The 20,092-nt window shown below is 39.1% G+C and overlaps 1 protein-coding gene across 1 annotated transcript in view; it reads right to left on the minus strand.

Annotated features, from left to right (window-relative positions):
• The window catches only part of LOC103394453 (adhesion G-protein coupled receptor D2), a 71,950-nt gene that overhangs the window by 39,093 nt on the left and 12,765 nt on the right, over positions 1-20,092 (minus strand). Inside the window, exons 16-20 of the mRNA XM_025053947.1 lie at positions 19,612-19,714; positions 17,938-18,091; positions 17,203-17,336; positions 16,765-16,880; positions 15,675-15,795 (exon numbers count right to left, since the gene is read on the minus strand). Coding sequence (XP_024909715.1) covers positions 15,675-15,795; positions 16,765-16,880; positions 17,203-17,336; positions 17,938-18,091; positions 19,612-19,714 — 628 coding nt within the window. The remainder of the gene's footprint in view (positions 1-15,674; positions 15,796-16,764; positions 16,881-17,202; positions 17,337-17,937; positions 18,092-19,611; positions 19,715-20,092) is intronic.

Here is a 20,092-nt window from a genome sequence, read left to right on the forward strand (position 1 = left end):
TAAAGTGGTTTAAAGGGCGATTTATACTGACACACTGGTTTAATCAGGATTAATCCACAGTGACCTCGTGATTAATTGCAATAAAGATGTTGGTCTTTTAACGGACCTCGATATCATTTGTTAAATAGTAAATAACTGAATATGCATGAGTATATTATATTATGTCAATCATGTATTATCTCAGACAGACTTCCAGTGTTTTATGTTTGAAGGTTTGTGGTCACAGCAGAAGTTTGTTCCACTGTAATAAAGAGCAAATTCTCATTATTTTTATTGCCTGGTTTTTACAAGACCTCAGCTTGTTGTAGACATTTTTTCAATTAAAAAACATTAAAAAAATTATAATATAAATTTTTCTAATAATGATATTGTTCATTTAATCCTGAAATCAGTGAAGACCGAGACCTTCACATGCCCTACAGAACATTCCAGGCTTCAGTGTCTCCTGATGCCAAAAAAATGGATCCAACGTCAAACAGCAAAGTCTAAATTCAAACACACAGAGACACTTTTCACAAATAGTGCTATCTGCGTCGCCACTTGGCAAATACAGGGGAGGGAAAAAATTCTGCCCTCGCACCTGGCAATCATTACGGAAATGAGAGACAGAAGAGGTTAAAATGCTGCGATGGAGGAAAAAGAAAAGAAATTCACACTTCTGCGCTGGGACCTGCTAATGTCTCTGACCCCTCGGAGCATAAACAGTTTAATTAACATGTATACATAACTTTCACTTTAACCGCTCATGGCTTGTCAAATCAAAGTGTCTGTCAGGGCCGTGAAAGAAGAAGTTGATATTTCACAGGTCCTCAGTTCAAATCCAGCGCGGTGTAAGTGCTCCAGCTGGCCTGCAGAGCTGGCATCAAGACACGAACGCAGGCAGACAGACGGACAGACGGACGGACAGGTAGACAGGCAGCCCGCCACTCAGACAGTTTGATGAAGTAAACAAGTCGGAACCAAAGCCGAGGAGCTTCGTTTGGCCGGAGAGCGAAGAAAAACAAAGTGGAAACTTCAGAAAGTCTCAAGACGTCTGAAGGCAGATGCATTTTATTTTTTTGTAAACATGTGCTGTCAATATGCTGTGTTCTTCACTCATCATCTGAACAGAAACACTTCACAGCATCTGTGCTGTTTGTAGAGATGGAGGCGTTCTATTTCCTGTTTCCATCTTATTGTCCCTGATGGACGAAAGTGGATCGGTCATTCTTTTCCAGCTATTTGGACCAGACATCTCTCTCTCACACACATATACACACACACACACACACACACCAGTCATTTGTGCTGTCACATTGAGGAGGGGACCCCCAAGCCAGCCACCCAGCTTGCTTCTACACGACATATTGCAGGAGTGGAAAACCAAGAGGACACATACACACACTCTCTCTCACACTCCATACACACACACTCTCTCTCTCACACAGACACATACACTGAGGCCAGCAGCAGCACCAGGACTGGTGTGTGGTGGCTCAGGAGAGCAGGGGGAGAGTTATTAGCTTAGCCCTGAACCACCTCCTTAATATAGGGGCCGGCGGTGATCGCTAACAGAGCCTGGCAGAGGTGACAGCTTTTGGCCCTGCTTGAGGAAATCCAATTGAAAAGCAGCCAAGAGGAACAACAAGCCCAAAACAGATGTTGCTCGCTACCACTGGCTCAACTTGAGTACACAACCCCGTGGCAACAAACTGCGGTGTCAAGTCTCACACACAAGCGTACACACAGCAGACACTGTGTGAGATTGCGAACACACACACACACACACACCTACAAACCTCAAATCTCTACAACAACAGCAATACAAAAAGGACAAAATACATGACAAAATTCGTGTTTTTAAATAACGCACACAGGTCACTTCAATAATTGAATGTTCTCCTGTTGTCATAACTCTGTTTATAACAATGCTACAATGTTGTTATTGAAGGTAGTTATGTTTAAATAAGTCATCAACATATGGCCATTTTAAATTAATCTTGAGTTTGTTTTTCCGTTGTTTTCACGAACGAACACGAGCGTCGCCCTCTGTTTGTATTTTCTGTGTTTTCTCACTCTTTCACAAGTGATTGACATTTGGATGAATGTCAACCACAGGTTTTGTGAAAGAGAAAAGAAAGAAAGCAAAGTGTGAGAAGAGTCAGATTTGCTTTTGTTGAGGTTGAACAGAACTTTTTCTTCAGAAGACTTTTGTTGAGGTTGAACAGAACTTTTTTTCCTTCAGAAGGCAATTTAATTTGATTAATTCATCAGTGATTGTTGACATATTTGATACCAACCAAACAGACCGTACATACTTTCAGCTCTTATCACTTTAACATTAATTCAGTTTGACAGTGTTGACCTGCTGGTGACTAGAAACCAGAGGTAAAAATGGAGAGAGGGAGATTACTGCGCTTGTGTGTGTGTGTGTGTGTGAAAGGGAGGCGGAGTTGAAGGGAGGGAGGGGGTCAAAAATCAATTGTGACATATCTTTATTGCCAGTTGAAGACAAATGACGCCACATTTGCCATCGCTCCAGCATTGTGTCGGTGTGTGTCGTATTGATTTTACATCAGCAGCACAAATGTTATTGATGTCGCACTTAAACCACAGATGAGCACTTTATTTGACTTTATTTTTTTTATAGTTTACATAAAACAGAATGACGAGGGCGGATTTGACACACGACAGACGTTAATTAACTAACAATCAACTTTGTGGGGAGTTTTTTTTTCTTCCCTTAAATAATATAAAATAATCCAAATTTCTGCACACTTGGACAGACTGGATATGATTTTAAAAATCACAGGAACCCGCTGACGTATCACTGCACACATGGTAATGAAGTGGCGGCGTTAGCAGAGACTGAACTGTAAACAAGCAGACTTTTAAACAAGACATTTTCGGGGTATGCGTGTCGAAGACGCCAAGTCAAACAGGGCAACGGAAAACCGATACAAACTTTGAACACATGGGTCAGAGCAGGAGTCTTTGAACTGCTGAGAAAAAACACACTTCACTGCAGAGAGCTGCATAATTAGCAACACTTAGGTAACCAGTGGGTCCTTCAGGGGCAGCTCCCTGTCAAACTGTATGAGACCCCACTGCCAATCTTAATGAGTGTATTTTTTTCCCCCTTTAACATCATAGAGTTTTAAAGTGAAAGAGAAAAGAAGAGAGACAGTGCTCAGAAGAAGCAGCGGGGAAAACTGATGCCCCCCCTCCCCCATCCAAAACCCATCAAAAAATATTTTGGCCAGAAACAACAGGAGGACTGACAAGGTCATAAAGGTCACATTAACAGATGTATCTACCAGTGGTGCGACACCTACAGGTTAGGGCTCACAATTGCATCCTAAACCTGGAACGAAACAACCATCAACGCTTCTTATCAGATGGAAGCAAAACCATTGCATCTAAACCATGGAAAGCCATGGAAAACTGTAGCCAATCCCAGCAGTCACGAAGATAAAAAAAACAAACAAAAAGAAAAAAAACAAACATTGAAGAAAATCTAGTCAGAAAGCTTTAATAAGGAGCATCTCAGGGACATCCAATTAGAGGACAAGTTCAACCTGACAATTAAGACTTGGTTTCTACTTTTGTTAAGACTCATTTCATTGTTAAAGAAACAGTGAGCTGATTGGAAGGAGGACAGGGCTGGATGTGTGGGATGAATATACTCCCGCTGCAGGTGCACCTAACACGTGAAGACAAATACGTGGTGCAGTATTTCTTTTGCATAATACAAACTTTGCACAGGGAACGTCAAAGAATTGCCCTTGGTTTTAGTCTTTCTGTGTGTACGATGCCCTATTCATATGCATACATTTGTAGGCACGAAAACAAATTTAAAATCACCTGAAAGCTGCATTCACAGCAGGATAACACACACACACACACACACACTCCATGCATACGCAATGGCTGAACAACTAAAAAATAAGCAAGTGCCACTGACAGGACTACGCCGCCGTGCCCTTGACTAAAAATGACAAATGGAAGCAATATGCAAAGTTTGAACAAGTTGCTTTTGGACACGAAATGGGGAAAAAGAAGGAAAGACGGCGCCAAGCTCTATTATGGGATGTGTTGGCTCCCCTGTTCCCTGGTTGAGGTGAGCCAAGCTGAGGTTAATGGCATGTGTCCAGATCAAGAAGTGTGTTAGTGAGTGTGTGTGCGAGATTTATCAGAAGATCAAGAAGTGTGTTAGTGAGTGTGTTAGTGTGTGCGAGATTTATCAGAGGATGTTGTGCAAAACTGCAAATGTAAATTTTGTGCAAAACTGCAATTTATTTCAAACATTGTTTTTAAATAAGTTGATTTTTAACAGTAATTTACAGATGATTTTGAGCAGAAAAAAAAATCCCAACTATAAAGCAGCATCGCAGCAGTTAGCAGTGCACTCATTTGCCCCTGAATTCATAAAACTGTCTACGTCTGACTGTGCACCTGTGTGCAGTGTGCAGTGCAGCGGTGCCACGGCGCAGGGTGGATCCATCATGATAAAGCGGCGGACTCGTCGACTGTCACATGCAATCACACTTCACTACGGTTCGCAGGACTTCAAAGTGAAAATGAATGGTAGTTCATCGACATGAAGACTTCATATATCTTCATTTTTTTCCCTTTTCGTCTCCTTTTTTTTTTTGGAAGACAGGGCCGTCTGCCCCCCCCATCACCTCACCGTTTTCTCTTTTGTTAAGATTCACTTGTGTTTTTGTGGCTGTGCGAAATGAAAAACATGTTTCTGGAGTATAATAATAAAAATACTCCCAGTTTGGTTGTTGTATTCACTGTTGTATTTATCACAAAATTATTGAACTATGTATTCTTGTACTAAATATAATTACATATTAAGAATATATTAACCATATATTAACAATCCTTTATATTCAATGACAATATACAATTATGAAAAAAAGGAGGACTGGTGCGTTAGCAACAACAGCCATGTTTGCTAATAATTAGCAGTTAAATTTTGTTGCCATGTAAAATGTTAGAAAAAGAAGACAGGAAAACAAATTGTACAAGAGAAATGGTGAAAAGACTAAAACAAATTGTACAAGAGAAATGGTGACAAGACTTGGTTAAGAAAGTGTTGCAGAGCACACACGCACACACACACGATCTAGACTTTGTAAAGCCAAGGTTAAAAAATATATATAAATATTTACTTCTATTCTGCTTTCTTTTAAATTAACTCCTGCAAATAAAAAAAGTGAAACTGTTTTATATATTCAACCATATATCACTAACTTCTCCAAAACCAAATTGTCTTGTGTTTTCCGTCATGTGAAGGAAATGACATCAGAGATGTTTTGGGTTTTTTTCACTGGTCTGTTTTCATCCTTGAAGAAAATCTGACCAATAATGGAAGTAATTAACCAATCACACTGCAGTTCAGGGAGGGGGGGGAGGGGCACTACGATTGGCTGCCCGTGCTGAGCAGATACATATACAAAACACTGCAGGCCAAGGTTAACACTCCAGCATCAGTAACATCTGCCCCGGCTACAAGATTAACCGAGAGGAGAAGAAAAAAGGACCGAAGACCGAAGAGGATAAAACATGTGTAAATGTTAGAGAAGAGTTTCAGAGTTGGGGGGACGGGACGGGGGGAGACGGGGTCTGCTGTGAATCAAATGTTATGTATGAAGTGATCGGGTCTGTCCATGATCATGTTGAGGGAGGGGCTCAGAACAGAGGGGCCGTAATCACAAACATCAGAACTATAACAACTCACAGAGAAGACTTCACAGTGGTGACTCCGCTGACTTCGTTTATTTATGGGAATATATAATGTAAAAGTGATGAAGACTTATTTTATAGTAGTGTCAGTAAATTTATATTTTGCATATTTTACCAGGGTAAACAGCATTTAATTTTATTTAATAACATTTTATAGTAGTGTCAGTAAATGTATATGACTGAATAACAACTGAATTTATCAGATCTATGAGGTAATTAATAAAAAAATAATTCTGTCTGTAGAAAGTCCTCCCATAAAAAGGAAGAATATCAGTAAAAAAACATTAACATTTATTAATTTTACAATTTTGTGTAGACTGATACAAAACAGTCACATATGGAGATAAGGGGCAAACATAGATTAAAAAAATGTTTTTAAATATCAAATTTAACCCAAACCTCTGGCAGAAACAACTAGATGAGAAGGCCTAACTTCATTTTTAAAAAGAAGTGCTCCTTTTATCCCCACTTTACAGCTTCATTTGCATGCACACTAACTGCACACTAAAATATTTTCCTGAACCAAGATGTAACATTTCTACCAAAAAGCACGGCATTATTGTTCTCCAATACTCTACAGAATTGTTTCTACCGTATTTGTCCTTATTTTATAGTGTAACAATAACAATTAATGTACATTTGAACACAGGGAAGCAACTCACACATCTTTAAATGTAGTCATGAGTCATGAGCAATATGCAGTGACCTAAATATGTGATAAGTCAAGATTTTGTTTTTTTCCAGCTACACCTACAATAAAATAGTAGTAAATCATTTATGACAACCTTGCCAGGAACAAAGGAAATGATGGAAAACAATCCCCATCAGATTAAAAGTCCTGTGTGGCATTATCTTTAATTGAATGTGGCAAGTGTTAAATGTGATAATCATCAAATTTGTTTCCACTAGAAAGTCAAATGAGCCGTGATAATGCCAGCGCTGCAGCTGCTGCAGCTCAGCTCTGTGGAAAAGGCTCTGCCTTTAATCTAGTAATGACTCTGAAATGACACCGTGCTTTTATAAACGGCACAGATGAAGCTACAGGTCTCTCTGTTTCTCTCTCTCTCTCTCTCTCTCTCACCCTGGCCCCTGTTCTGCTCTCCCAGGCGTTTGATTGGCACATGCTTTCACTTAATGAGGGATAATTACTAAGGAAAACAAGTGGGAGACCACATCTGCTCAGTGTAAAAAGGAGTGCAGGTCTGGTACAATCTGTCAGACGCAGGACTTTCACAATGTGTGTGTGTGTGTGTGTGTGAGGCTGTGGATTTTTAACCCACCGTCAGAGGCCTCAGCGTCCAACCCCCCCACACCCCCTCCACCCACCAGTGAGAAGTAGATTAATAGGAATCAGCATGTGGCTGTAAACACTCAGTGGGGAGAGTGCAGTATATCTGTGTGTGTTGACGTGTCTAGGAAATGACCCGCGGTATCTGTCTGGGACGAGCCGGACTCTGCGGCAGGAAGAGGCGAGAGGCCTCCAGAGGCCACTAGCATCCACATCCCAATCAGTGTCCTGCTGCCTGGGCTGTTGTTCTCCAGCTCCACATCGCCACTGAGGTTTCTTTGTGTTTATTTACTTTCACACAATACAGCGACGGCCATAACAAACACAGGTAGCCGTTTGACTCCGCAGGCATCGCCACACGCTGGCCATAAATCAAACCTACCTGGGATTTACATTGTGCTAAATGGTTTCTTAATGATGTGTTTACAAGTGGCTGCCACGACTTTGTTCTAATGGTGGAATCATAAATTCACCGCGCTCCTCTGTCAGAACGTCAACAGACCGACGTACAAAAATATATGTTGACTGAGTGGTCAATTATATTGGCTCTAAAGTTGACGTCAATGGGAAATAAAGGCACTTTTGTCTACATTTCTAAAGTTGACGTCAATGGGAAATAAAATAAAGGCACTTTTGTCTACATGATACACTGTGTGCTTACTGTACATCAGAACTACATTTTGACTTGGCTTACAGACATTATAATTTTATTTATACGAATATTTATATGAGCCCCAATTTTTAACAGAAAGTATATTATTAGTTCATGTATTGTAGTTACAATATTTAAAACAATGTGGTACCAACACACTCAACTTATGTCCCATGACACATTAACTGTGTTTGTAGCGCCCTCTGCAGGAAGAAAAAGAGGAAGGAGCCATTTGTTTTTGTTTTTACCAAACCTACAGAAATACAACATTTCTGCAAACTCCACTAGCTTACTGATTTATATTCTTAAAATTAAATAATAAAATGTATTAAAATTAAATTGATGTATATTTTAATATAGCTCACATTAAATGAACAATTAAAGAATGACTAGAATGACTTCAAGTGCTATAACTGGTCAAATTCGGATTTTCCACCTATGGCTGACAGGTAGATAGAACGACAGCAGCATTTATTTACTTTACCCTTAATGCAGCCGAAAGAAAACGGCTCAGGTGAAAACTGGAGCTGATATTTGACAGGCTTTTAACCCCCCGACATCCTCGACCCTTCCCCATCTCCTCCTCCCTGCCACCCACCGACTCGAAGAACAACAGGGTTGTGCTTTCTTGCCCCACGATGACCCAGTTCTCACTAATTACCCACAAAGTATAGATCAAAGTCCAGGCAGGGTTCACAGATCTGGGCCTGCGTGGCAGGATAAAGGACACCAGGACTCTCCTGAAGGTATTCCCCCAGCAGCCACCTCTGATTACCCAGTGTGTGAGAGTACGCACGGGTGATGTGGTGAATGCCAACACAAAAGACAGGGCTGTGAACTTATAAATACTACGCTCATTGTTTCTTGACACGGGCAATTTTGGATGTCGGGAATTTATCCTGAAACTGTCGGCGGCCAAGTGTGGATGGCACTGGGAGGATGGGGGGGAGGGAGGGGGCGATTGTGAAGGAGTGAGGTCATGAAGTCAGCTGATGATGGGATAACACGTCTGCTGACAGTCAAACACACACCCACTCCTAAAATCAAATTTATGTATCAAAGAACAGACAGCAAATGCTGAAATGCTAAAAATAAATTAAATGAAAAAAAAAAAAGAATAAAAATATTTAGTTTATTTCTCTCTCTCTCCCTCACACACACACACACTCAGGTATGGACAGACTGGGCCAAAAGTCATAGTTTGCTTTCATATGACACAGGTCATTACCAAATTGAGCTGGAAGGTAATTCTAAGGCAAATAAATGCCAGCAGGTTTAACACAAGCAGAGGTCGACGGGAGCAATGACAGGAATTCTCGCACTTCTTCTGACAGGAAGCCTATTATTCTCACTCCTTTATTTTCCCAGGCTTTTAAAAACTGATCTGTGGCATAGTGTTTCACCACCGCCCTCCTTCGCCCCCCGTCCCAAAACACACTCATCCCACTTCCAAACTACAGCTGCTCCTTCTACTCCTAGACTTAATATTTACAGTACCACTGCAGAAACTACTGTGTTTTTTTTTTTTTGTTCCTCCTCTGATTTCTTTCTCGGTGAATCTCGGCCGTGTATATACGTGAGCGTTTGTACCAGGACGTTTCCATATGAAAACCTTGGTGTTTATAACTCAAATAAATCCTCCATCTGTAAGAAATTCTCCATTTAAGGAGGTAAACATACAGCCTAACGAAATGTGCAACAGAGCTCTAAAGTTAACACTGACAAATTTAAACAAAATTACATTGAAAAAAAAAAAAGATGAAAAGGGGCAGAAAAACAAGTACAAGTTGAGACAAAAGACACTATAAATATACTATTAAAAAGCTTTGCAGCATCCTCATTATAAGTGCCATCTCGGAGAAGCGTGGTGGGAGTCAGCGCTGACCTTGGTATTGCGTTTGAATATTATTTTAATACCGTGGCTAGTAATTGAGGATGCAGCACAAACAGTGGTCTCCTCTTCAAAGGGGGAATTTCTTTTCTTAGGCAACGGGAATGCAAAGAATCATGCCTCGCATGTATTTGTTTGTTTTTCAAAACCAGTCCGTAATTATTAAAGACACTAATTAAAATATGGATTTATGAATAAATCTCCAGGACTTCACCTATGACTACATTAACTTTGAGTTTTAATCACCCCCCCGACCCCGCATTGTAGTTCTTCATTTTTTTTTTTATTCCAGCAAGCACTATAAACAAAAAGAAACAATTTTAGAATTTCACTGTCAAGGTTCGGTATTTGAAGCAGCTTTTAGTGATAAGTTTGACAGATTTATCTCAAAGGCTAACGGTGAATAAACAACAGAGATGGTATGAAAAGGCCACTCTCCGTCATGTACATGTTCAGACAGACAGTAAGGAGAGGAGGTTGGTCCTGTGCTTTTGAATCACCGAGGATGAAAAACATGTCCCTACATCATGTGTCTGCTGAAAGGGTCTGTGCGTGTGTGTGTGTACATGTGTGCGTGTGTGTGCTTCTGCACTCGTCCCTGTATCTGTACTTATGCATGTACAGCGTGCAAAGAAGCGCCAACGACTGGAACAAAACCAAGGTTAAAGCGAAATAAGGCTTGCTTTTAATGGACATTTGAATGAAAAAAAATATATATACTGTATATATATTTATATATATATCATTCTTGTGCGCCCACTTGGTAGTAAAGCCCCCGTAAAGATAACAAGGCTTACTTTTGCAGTGTGTTTGGACACATTCATTTATATCTTACAAATATGTGCTTAAATCTATACATCTTTTTATCTATTTTTTTTACTTAAATGCAATTTTATTTTGAAGGAATATGTCATGATTAAAGATAAACCAAGTGTTGAAAATTTTAAATGCCTATAAAAACAAGTTAAATCTTTCTTTCTGCTGCATTTCTGAGGTGGTACGGTATACAGCACATTAAACCCCTTTTTACTTCACTAAAATCTAACAACATGTTGTTAAATTCAGCAATTTCATTTTTTAGTCCAGATTCATAAATCACATTTGTCTCATTGGAGTTCACAGCTTGCAATGAGGATTGAAATTAAACTTAGAAAATCCTCCTGAAAAAATCCCATTTAAACGGGTGTGTACTGTCAATGTCTGAATTGAGCTTAAATTAAACAATACTGTCCAATGAAGTGGTTCCATTCCTGGGTTCAATTTCCAGAGAAACAACATTAAGAAAAGATTTTCTCAGTTGTGGTTTTATAATATATATATATATAATTAAAATAATACAAATATATCAAATGACAAAAAAATTAGTTAATTCAACTCAAGACAACCTTGATGAGTACAAATCAAGTTCAAGCCAAGATTTGAAAGGACATTTTTTTCATAGACTTTACTAAATATTCAGGGAAACGTTGCCGAAGTTACTGCCGTCAGTCTGCACCTATTTTTCCTCTTCCTGATAATCCAATGCTGTTTCATGATAACAATCATCAAACTTTTCTTCTCCTCCCTACATGTATACAAACACACACACATTACCGCCAACCTTTAAGAAAACAACAACAGAGAAGCGTAAAAACAGCCCTCTCTTCCTGACACAGTCGTTCCACCTGCTGTACAGGCGTTCCTCATTCACACAACAAATCTCCCATACAGCAAAAATCAATAGGCAGAGCAACACACTATTGATCATATCTATATCTTGGATACACTCTGATGTCACACTCCACTAGCTTTGTGTGTGTGTGTGTGTGTGTGAGAACGTTATTGTCTGTCGGCGTGTGTGTGTGTTTAAGAGAAAGTCAGAGCATTATCTGTTATTATGACAACTACAAAAACATTTGTAACAGAGAAAGTCAGAGCATTATCTGTTATTATCTGCATTATCATCTATTATGACAAGTACAAAAACATTTGTAACAATCCAATGTATAATGGGCAACTACATATATATATATATATACAGTATATGTATACATATATATTTCAGTTGGAGTGTGAAATGGGGGTAATTCGACTTGTAAATCTGTAATGACTGTCTAGTGTTAAATCTAATGACCACTCTCCACACTGTTGACTTCAGTAAAAGTCAAAACACTGTTGTCATCACTGCCGGTGACAAAAAAGACCTTAATGCAATATAAATGAAACATGTCTGATAAATCCTCTCATTGATTTTCCTATATTTTCCGTGTAATGACAAAGCACAGGGGTGCCCTCCACTGGTAGAAAGCGACATAACAGATTTGTTTTAAATGTATTTATTTATTTATTAGACAAAATAAGAAGGTGTTTTGGACAAACGTAGATTCTAGAAAGTCACTAAAACAAACGGAGGACACTTTTGACTCAGAACAACTTTCAGAGGACAACAGTTAACGGCAGGTTTTTTCTTCTTCTCTGTGACTCCCTAACTTCCTTCACCTCTCTGTCCTCCTTGTGTCTCCCTCTTCTCCCCCGCCTCCCCCTCATCCTCCCCTCCCTCTGCACCTCTGTCTGCCCGTGCAGCTCTAAGTTATTGATAGTTTAAAGTTATGGGCTAATAATAAGATGGACACTGCATGGCCAGGAGCCTATTATACCCAGGTAATGGATAGCGTGCGAGTTTTGAATGGCATTGCCTAGAGATTGGATGACAGAGAGTGGAGCGATTTATAGGTAAGGAAAACAGCAACCCCCCCTCCTATTCACTCCAACACACACACACACACACACTCGTTTGTCAAATGTGCACGCGCACACAAACACACCGTGTTCTGTGTGCTATTTATCTCCGGCTTGATAAGGAAGCAGATGAGGCATGCCAGTATTTATGGTGAAGATGATGTTCATAAAACTGGAGGCTCAGAGGAGGAAGTTTGAAAAGACTCTGGGGACCAAATATCTGCTACTCAGGGCTGTGTATGCACTCACTGGTGTTATATGACGCAAGTAGAGAAATGCAGCTGATCACATTGGAAGAAATAAAATAAAATAATATATATATTTTTTTTTACTAATGGCCTTTGAGGGGATATAAAAGTACATTTAGAGTGAAACGTGACGTGATTCTGATGAGAAATACAAGACACTCTGACGAAAGAAGCTCAAAGATTATTGACAGTAATATGTGAAAGAAAATATTACAACCTTGACTGAATGTGAACTTAGTCGTGTAACTATGTTAATTATATTCTATGGGCTTAAATAAAAGTATGAAAATGACAACAGACTGCAACACTGAGGTGAAAACCTCTGTGGCTCCACTCTTTTCAGCAAAAACACATTGAACTTAAAAAAATGTGTCCGCGCTAGAAGTGCTAAAGAATCCAGACATTTGTGTCCGCGCTAGATTTAAAGTGCTAAAGAATCCAGACAAGCTAGATGTGACTTAAACAAAAATAAAAATAAAAATAAATATGAAGTATGCCTGTTTACTGAGGGCAGTTCTTTAAGTATATATGGATTCCAGGGCTTTCGTTTTAATGGCCTGCACTGGGAGAAATAAGAGCAGCAGCAGCAGAGACACTTCAGACGGGGTTGTTGGGATGGAAGAGGAAGAGGAAGAGCAGAGAGGGCATCAGGGAGTGCAATGAAAAAGGTTTGTCAACATTATCTGTTTTATTGATTTAACAGTAAAGGCTTTCCGCTTAAGCTTTATGTAGCGTTGGCTGTCCCCAATGAAAATACAACGGCTGCAAATAAAAAACGATTTCTTAAAAAACTTGAGCATTTTTATTGATTTATTTTTTTGTATTTTCACCCCTGCCCGTGCCGCCGCTTAGATTCTGCATTCGTTGTTGCTAAAGTTGCACATATTTCATCATCTTTATGAGTAGCCATTAAGGTGGAACTGTGTTCCACTGTTCTGCCCTCCCACCCTCCCACCCCCCAGGGGATCAATGGTACTGAAGAGGACAAGACCGTCTCCTAAACGATAACAATGATCTATTCCACTGCAGACTCCGGTAGTGAACATATTCAGAGACATCGGTGGAGAGACATCATCAGACTCCGGTAGTGAACATATTCAGAGAGACATCGGATAAAAGTGGAAACATTCGACTGGTGCGTCAACACATTCAGCCACAACAACAGACTCAGAAAAACACCGGAATTAAGAAAAAAGATCTGTGATATTAAGGTTTAATCATCTCAAAATTTTAATAAAACAAAAATATTTTTAGGAATGATTCTGTACGTTTCACTTCCTCAGAATGACTGAATGTTTTTGTTTACACCAGTGTCAGCCCTGTTGGATCACTGTGTTCTTTTGTTAGTGCTGAGGAGACAAACTAAACAACTTCTGTGTTTCAATAACAACCGAAGGTTAACAGATGTTCTCCAGTGTGAATAGACAAGAATGTGGAACTATAAAATCACTGTGTGTTGATTTAGAGAGGAAAAAAAGGTTTTTTTTTCTAATGTATCTCATTAAAAGTCAAATATTTACCACTGCACATCACTTTTATATTTCAGAAAAAAATATACAACGCTAGTTTTCTTTGTATGAGGAGTCCTGTTATAAATCAATTTTGTTCATTTGAGTTAACATTCAAACCTAATAGTAATGTCTGAGATTTTTCCAGAAGAGCAACACCACTCCCACTTGCGAGTTACCCCCATTAAGTATCACTACGCCCCCTGTAGACCTGAGAGCAGTAAGGTCAAGAGAGTGTGTCATTGAAGCAGCTTGAAGCTCTGCAGGGTTCCGATTCCTGCAGCTTTTTTTGTGCAGCTCAATTATGTCAGAGCAGCTGCTCTCCACCAGGAGTTCTTTACTTCTACACAGAAAAACAGTCGCGCAAACCATCCGAAGACTGCCAGTGTAAAATGTATGGTAAACAAGGTAATGCGCAATTGTGCTCGGCATTTAAAATACCATCTCAGCGTCAAGAACGCCTGAGTGCAGGACATTGAGTTCGTCTACGGCTGAAAAACTCTTTGTTCAAGTTTGAAAACCAGTCTCTCCAAAAAGCCACTGTCAAGATGAACAGAAACGACTAAAATCCACCAACTCTAAGAAGCCTCATTTTGAATAATACGTTGCGTTTTTTCTTGATTTTTTTTTCATATTTTTAATTCCCGCCACTGAATTATTTATAATTTTTTGACAGATTTAGGAAGGCTGAATTATCTCAAATAATCCTGATTAATCGTGGTTAACCACATATACACTGTGATTAATCTGATTTAAAAAATTGTTTGAATGCCCTACTCTAACATAAAAAACTTCTCTTCTGTATTGTTACCCCACAACTACTCTAACATAAAAAACTTCTCTTCTTCTGTATTGTTACCCCACAGTGTGGCAAGAAAATTATATACAGTCAGAGTCCAATAGAAGAAAAATAATTCATCAGGTCAAAGTGGTAAATATAATAAGACGTCAAGGGAAGAAAAAAACAACAGACGGGCCTCACTCAACAATTAGACCGCAGGTGAAAACCTCTATTGATTTCCTCGTTAGAAACAACAGTTCAATTAAAGAAACATCTGATTAAAAGACAGTTACGAATCACTAAGGTGGATCCCGACCCGCTGGGGAAGCTGGGTAATTTGGGGCTGCCTGCTGCAGAAAGAATTGCATGTGTGCATCTTTGTTCTCTGTCTAATCAGTGCAGATCAGTGGGAAACGAGGCTCTGCAGTTTCTTCTTCTTTTAATCTTAAGTAAATGAAAAAACAAATCCCAAAATCGTGGCCAAGACAACGATCGACTGGGAACATTCCCTCAGAATGTGACAGAAAAAAAGCTGCTGGATTTCAGCACTAATCCATAAAACTACTGTTTATTATCCTTTATGAAATAATAAACCACACAAAAATAAAACCCTTGATATTAACATTATAAAATTAAGAAACAATGTCAGAAAATTTGGAGATTTCGTATTTAAATCAGTTGGTTTTACTTTATGAAATTATTGTTTCTGCAACAGTGACAATAAATGCTGCTCTATTTTATTATGTTCTATTATATTAGTATACTTATAATAATATACAGACAAGAGAGCAATTTAGAGACCTTTAGTGATGCAATGCTTTGTATGTGTGTGTGTATGTGTGTGTGTGTGTGTACCTGTAGTGAGTTGAGGAGGATGAAGATATAGGCCATGACAATAGAGAAAGGCACCAGGACACCACACAGCCAAGTCAATCCAAGAATGGGCAGCAACACCAACACTGCCTTCACTGCAGCCCTGGACTCACACAGACACACACAAAATTCAATTCAATTCAATTACAACACATAAATATATCACTTGTACAAACAGAAAATAATCTGGTTGTTGAGGAGACCTGAGCTGAAGTTGAACAACACTGAAGTAAAAAAACAATATAACTGCTCCTTTAATTAAAGAAAACAAAAAATCAACTTCTGTCGTTCTCTACCTTTCAGCTATTTTTTTTTTTTGGAGAAAGCTCAGCTCCTTCAGCCGTCTGGCTGCTCTGTATACACCTCTGTGTAACTGCAAAGGATCATGGGGTGACAACTTCCCACCTTAAATCCACCTTAATTCTGTTTAGAGTGGAATTAGCTGCCCACTCAGGTGACGGCCAAACCGCAGCAGCTGTGTGTGCGTGTGTGTGTGTTCACTAGTGTGTGTGTGACACGGCGGGCGGCGTGCCCCGGTTTACACAGCGCAGGAATGTGTTTGAATTTCCAAGACGGCTGCCACCCAAGGGTGCCAAACGGTTCAAGGCCTGCTTTGAAGACCTTCATAGAGCCCCCACTGTGAGCCCGTGGTGGGCCCACACCATTAGAAGGAGTCTACACTTACACATAATCTTTACTGAACATATACAAATTTGACAAGATTGTACACAGCAAGGTTTGACTTGGGTGAAATCACTGCAGAGAACCACAGAGGTAAAATAATAATAATAATTGTAAATCATTTTTTAAAAGTTGTTTATTTTCCAGATTTGATTAAATTTATGTTATGAATAAATAGAAGTGCTGTTTTATTTACATTCATTCACGTGGGATGCAGTTTTTACTTCATAAGAAAATTAAATGAAACGTAAAAATAAATTGGAATGACTATGTTTTTGAGTTTTCTGAAACAAAATCTAAAGGTCAATAAAAAATGACCAAACATTTAAATGTTTCTTTTTTTTTTTTCATTTTTTAAAAAGGACAAATAGCACCTCCTTGTGGTTTTTACCTGATTTGTTCATAGGCTTGTTCTACTGGACTGGCACCCATGGCCAACATGATGGACCTTCTCTTGGCTGTGGAGATGGTGATGATCACCACTCGGGTCAGGATCAGGATGTTTACCTGGAAAATCAGGAAGTAAAGTCAAAAACACAAACTTGTGTCTTTAGACACATATGACCCATCACTGAGGAAAGTAGTTCAACCTAAATGAACTGGATTCTGACATGACATGTCAAGAGGACATTGTAAACACGAATGTCAAGGAGAAAAACACACGTCTAAATGATGTGTTAAGAAAACAAAACACAGATAAAATTCCTTTTTTTTTAGTCAAAACACATGTTGAGCAAGTCAAAACAAAATTCCAAGTGTTGTTAGTTTACATTCTTTGTTCCAGTTTTAACAGACAACATATGAGGTATTTATGTAGTGATTAGCTGACCATGATGATGAAGATGACGGGTCCAGCAAAACCCCAGATCACACCGTTCTGGACGCTGAGCCAACAATAGCCGTCAGCTGAGTATTTGCCCGAGGCTGATGCCAGCGTGATGGTGACGATGAGCACGGGCAGACCTAAGGTGAAGAAGAGGAGGGGCAAAAAGGAAAGACCTTCAAAAAAAATTGTTTTCCTGTAGGAGTTCTACTCACACCTGCATTTTCCCGTATCAATTATTTTGTTTTGCTTTGTAGTTGGTTGCAGTTTACAACACTGTGTTTCAACAGATAGTTGGCAGCCCCCAGAGTTTACACAAAGAGCACAGGGTCATGTAATCTTTGATTAATTACACAATTTTATTTTAAGTCATTATTATTTTATATATATTTATTCTTTACATTTTTTATTTATTGGATTTTATTTTAATTAATTTGTATTTTCATGAGGCAGGGGATATGGTAGGATGGAGACAGGTGATCTGCTGTGGTGCCTCCTTTAGGAAACAGCCAAAATAACATGGAGACAGGTGATCTGCTGTGGTGCCCCCTTTAGGAAAAAATAACAACAAAGAACTGTTTTCTATAGATATATGTTGCATATCTAGAAATAAATAGAAGAAGGTTGCTGCAAACCTTGATTACCTTGGCACTAAAAACATTGCCTACCCCTGCTTTAAAATGCTCCAGGGCAGAAGATGTTAAAAGAATATCTCTGAAAAGAACAATATGCTGTATTTACCCCAGCCAATGAGATAATAATATTTCATGTGTCGGTCCTCGCTAAGGTTGACGGCCACCACCTTGCTCCAGAGCAGCAGACCCTCCACTAGCATCCAGCAGAACGCTGCCATGAAGAAGAGATGGAGCAGTGCAGCCACAAGGGTACACGCCACCTTCAAACACACAAACACACACATGAAGAAGACAAAATATCAAAACCTGAAAGAAACAAAAAAAGAATCAACCTAATGTCTTCTGGTTTGTCTTGTTGGGATATTAGTTATCAAGTGGAAAGATTTATTGCCTATGACATTTCACAGTTTGAGGAGGTCACTTTTGTGTGGAAAATCTCTGGGCCCAAAAACCCAGTGCAAATTAGCAGGCATTCAGTGAGGGTTTGTGGGAAACCGAAAGAAATTTCACTGACAAACTCGAACGTCATGTTGAATTAAAGCCTTTGTTGTGATGTCTGATCAAAACACAAGCAGGAGTCTGGTCACAGTAACTGGTCTGACGAAAGGGATAATCGACCAGAGGAATTAATGGCAACACAAACGTGACACATTTGTCTCTTCGACTGCCAGCGAAAAGAATCCATGCGGTTTTTGTTATGGACCCGTACTGAAAACCAAAGTGACAAAAGCTCAACCACATGTTGATGGATGGTGAGAAAACAGATTGGGATGTGAACGGATTCAAACAAATACAGCTGTGTTTCGGAGCTTCCAGGTAATTAAACTCATAAAACATTGTTTTTCAACAATGTGTCCAATTGTTATAGTTTTATATTAGGAAAACAAACTAATAAATATTGTTGGGTAAAGATTTTTCTTGATAGCTGGTGTTTAAAAATCTTCTTTCTAATGACCACTCAGCCTTTGTAAAAAAAAAACATTTTTCTCAGTGATCATCTGCCCCCCAGGGGCAAAATCCATTCTCACATGACCTGGGGTCAAAGGACCAGGGGCCAAACCAACTACAGGTCATGAGTGACCACAGACTCCATTTTGGCTGATGGATATGACAGTAGTGGTCACGCATGTCACGTCAAAGGCCGTGGACTCAGGTTCCAGGTCTTATACACAGAGCTATTAATAAGACAGTGATGTGTGTTTGCACTAAAAGGTAAACAACCCTGTCAACAATAGGCACTGTTGTTAATTTGCATTAGGTAATGAGGAAATAATTAACCAGATCAGAATATTTAACAGCTGCTTGAAAAATATATAACATTAACTCTGGCCATTTTAGTCTAAATGCACTAAATAGTAATGTTTAAAATTACAATGCTAATATAAAAAAAAAATTCAAAAACATTTAATTTGACTTTTTCCTATGGTGTAACTAAAATCTAAAGACACGGAATAAAATTTTAACACCTAAAACTATATTTGCTTTCTATTTAATAAATATAAAAAATAGGAATTGTTGTTCAAACGTCCGCTGAAAGGGTTGACCTTGGTTTGTATCTCGCCAACATACAGATGTAGTGATTTATTCTGATGTGATTTGAAGTTAATCTGTGTCATCTACGTTTGAATGATTTGTTAAATACTAATGACCAGTTTTTTGTTTTTTTACAGTTTATGAATCCGAAGGAGCAGGTTGTGAAAGATGATTTTTTTATTACATTTCCTGTCCTTTACTCTGCTCAAACCAGCATGACGACTTTGTGAATTATCAAATGCCGTACCTTGTTGTGAATGGCTGAGCTGCTGCAGAGCAGAATCACCTGGGCACAGATCAGGGCGACGAACAGGTTCTTGTGAATGGACGTCCTGTCAGATTTGGGGATGCTGAGACGTGAGAGAGGGGACAATGTTAGACGTTTTTATACAGAGATGATGCGGGTTGTATTTATTTGCAGCCGAGCCTTGAGATGATTCAGATATCAGCACTACATCAGCAACAGTCACAAACATCCAAGGCTGTGAAAGAAGAGCTGGCTCTGATTAGCTTTGAGTCAATTTCCACACTTCCTCTGGTTCCTATTTTATAAAAGTGTTCACACTACATCACTTTATTTGAAACACATAATATAATTTGTACTTATTTCTGTTGTTTACTGAAAGCTGTCAAAAACATATTTCTCCATATAATTTACTTATAGGATGTATATACCATAAGTCATTCCTGAGTTTTCTGATTAAAAGATATCACGACCTCCCGGTGAT

Source organism: Cynoglossus semilaevis, chromosome 2, assembly GCF_000523025.1.
Source record: "Cynoglossus semilaevis isolate Cse_v1.0 chromosome 2, Cse_v1.0, whole genome shotgun sequence".
Classification (NCBI taxonomy): Eukaryota; Metazoa; Chordata; class Actinopteri; order Pleuronectiformes; family Cynoglossidae; genus Cynoglossus; species Cynoglossus semilaevis.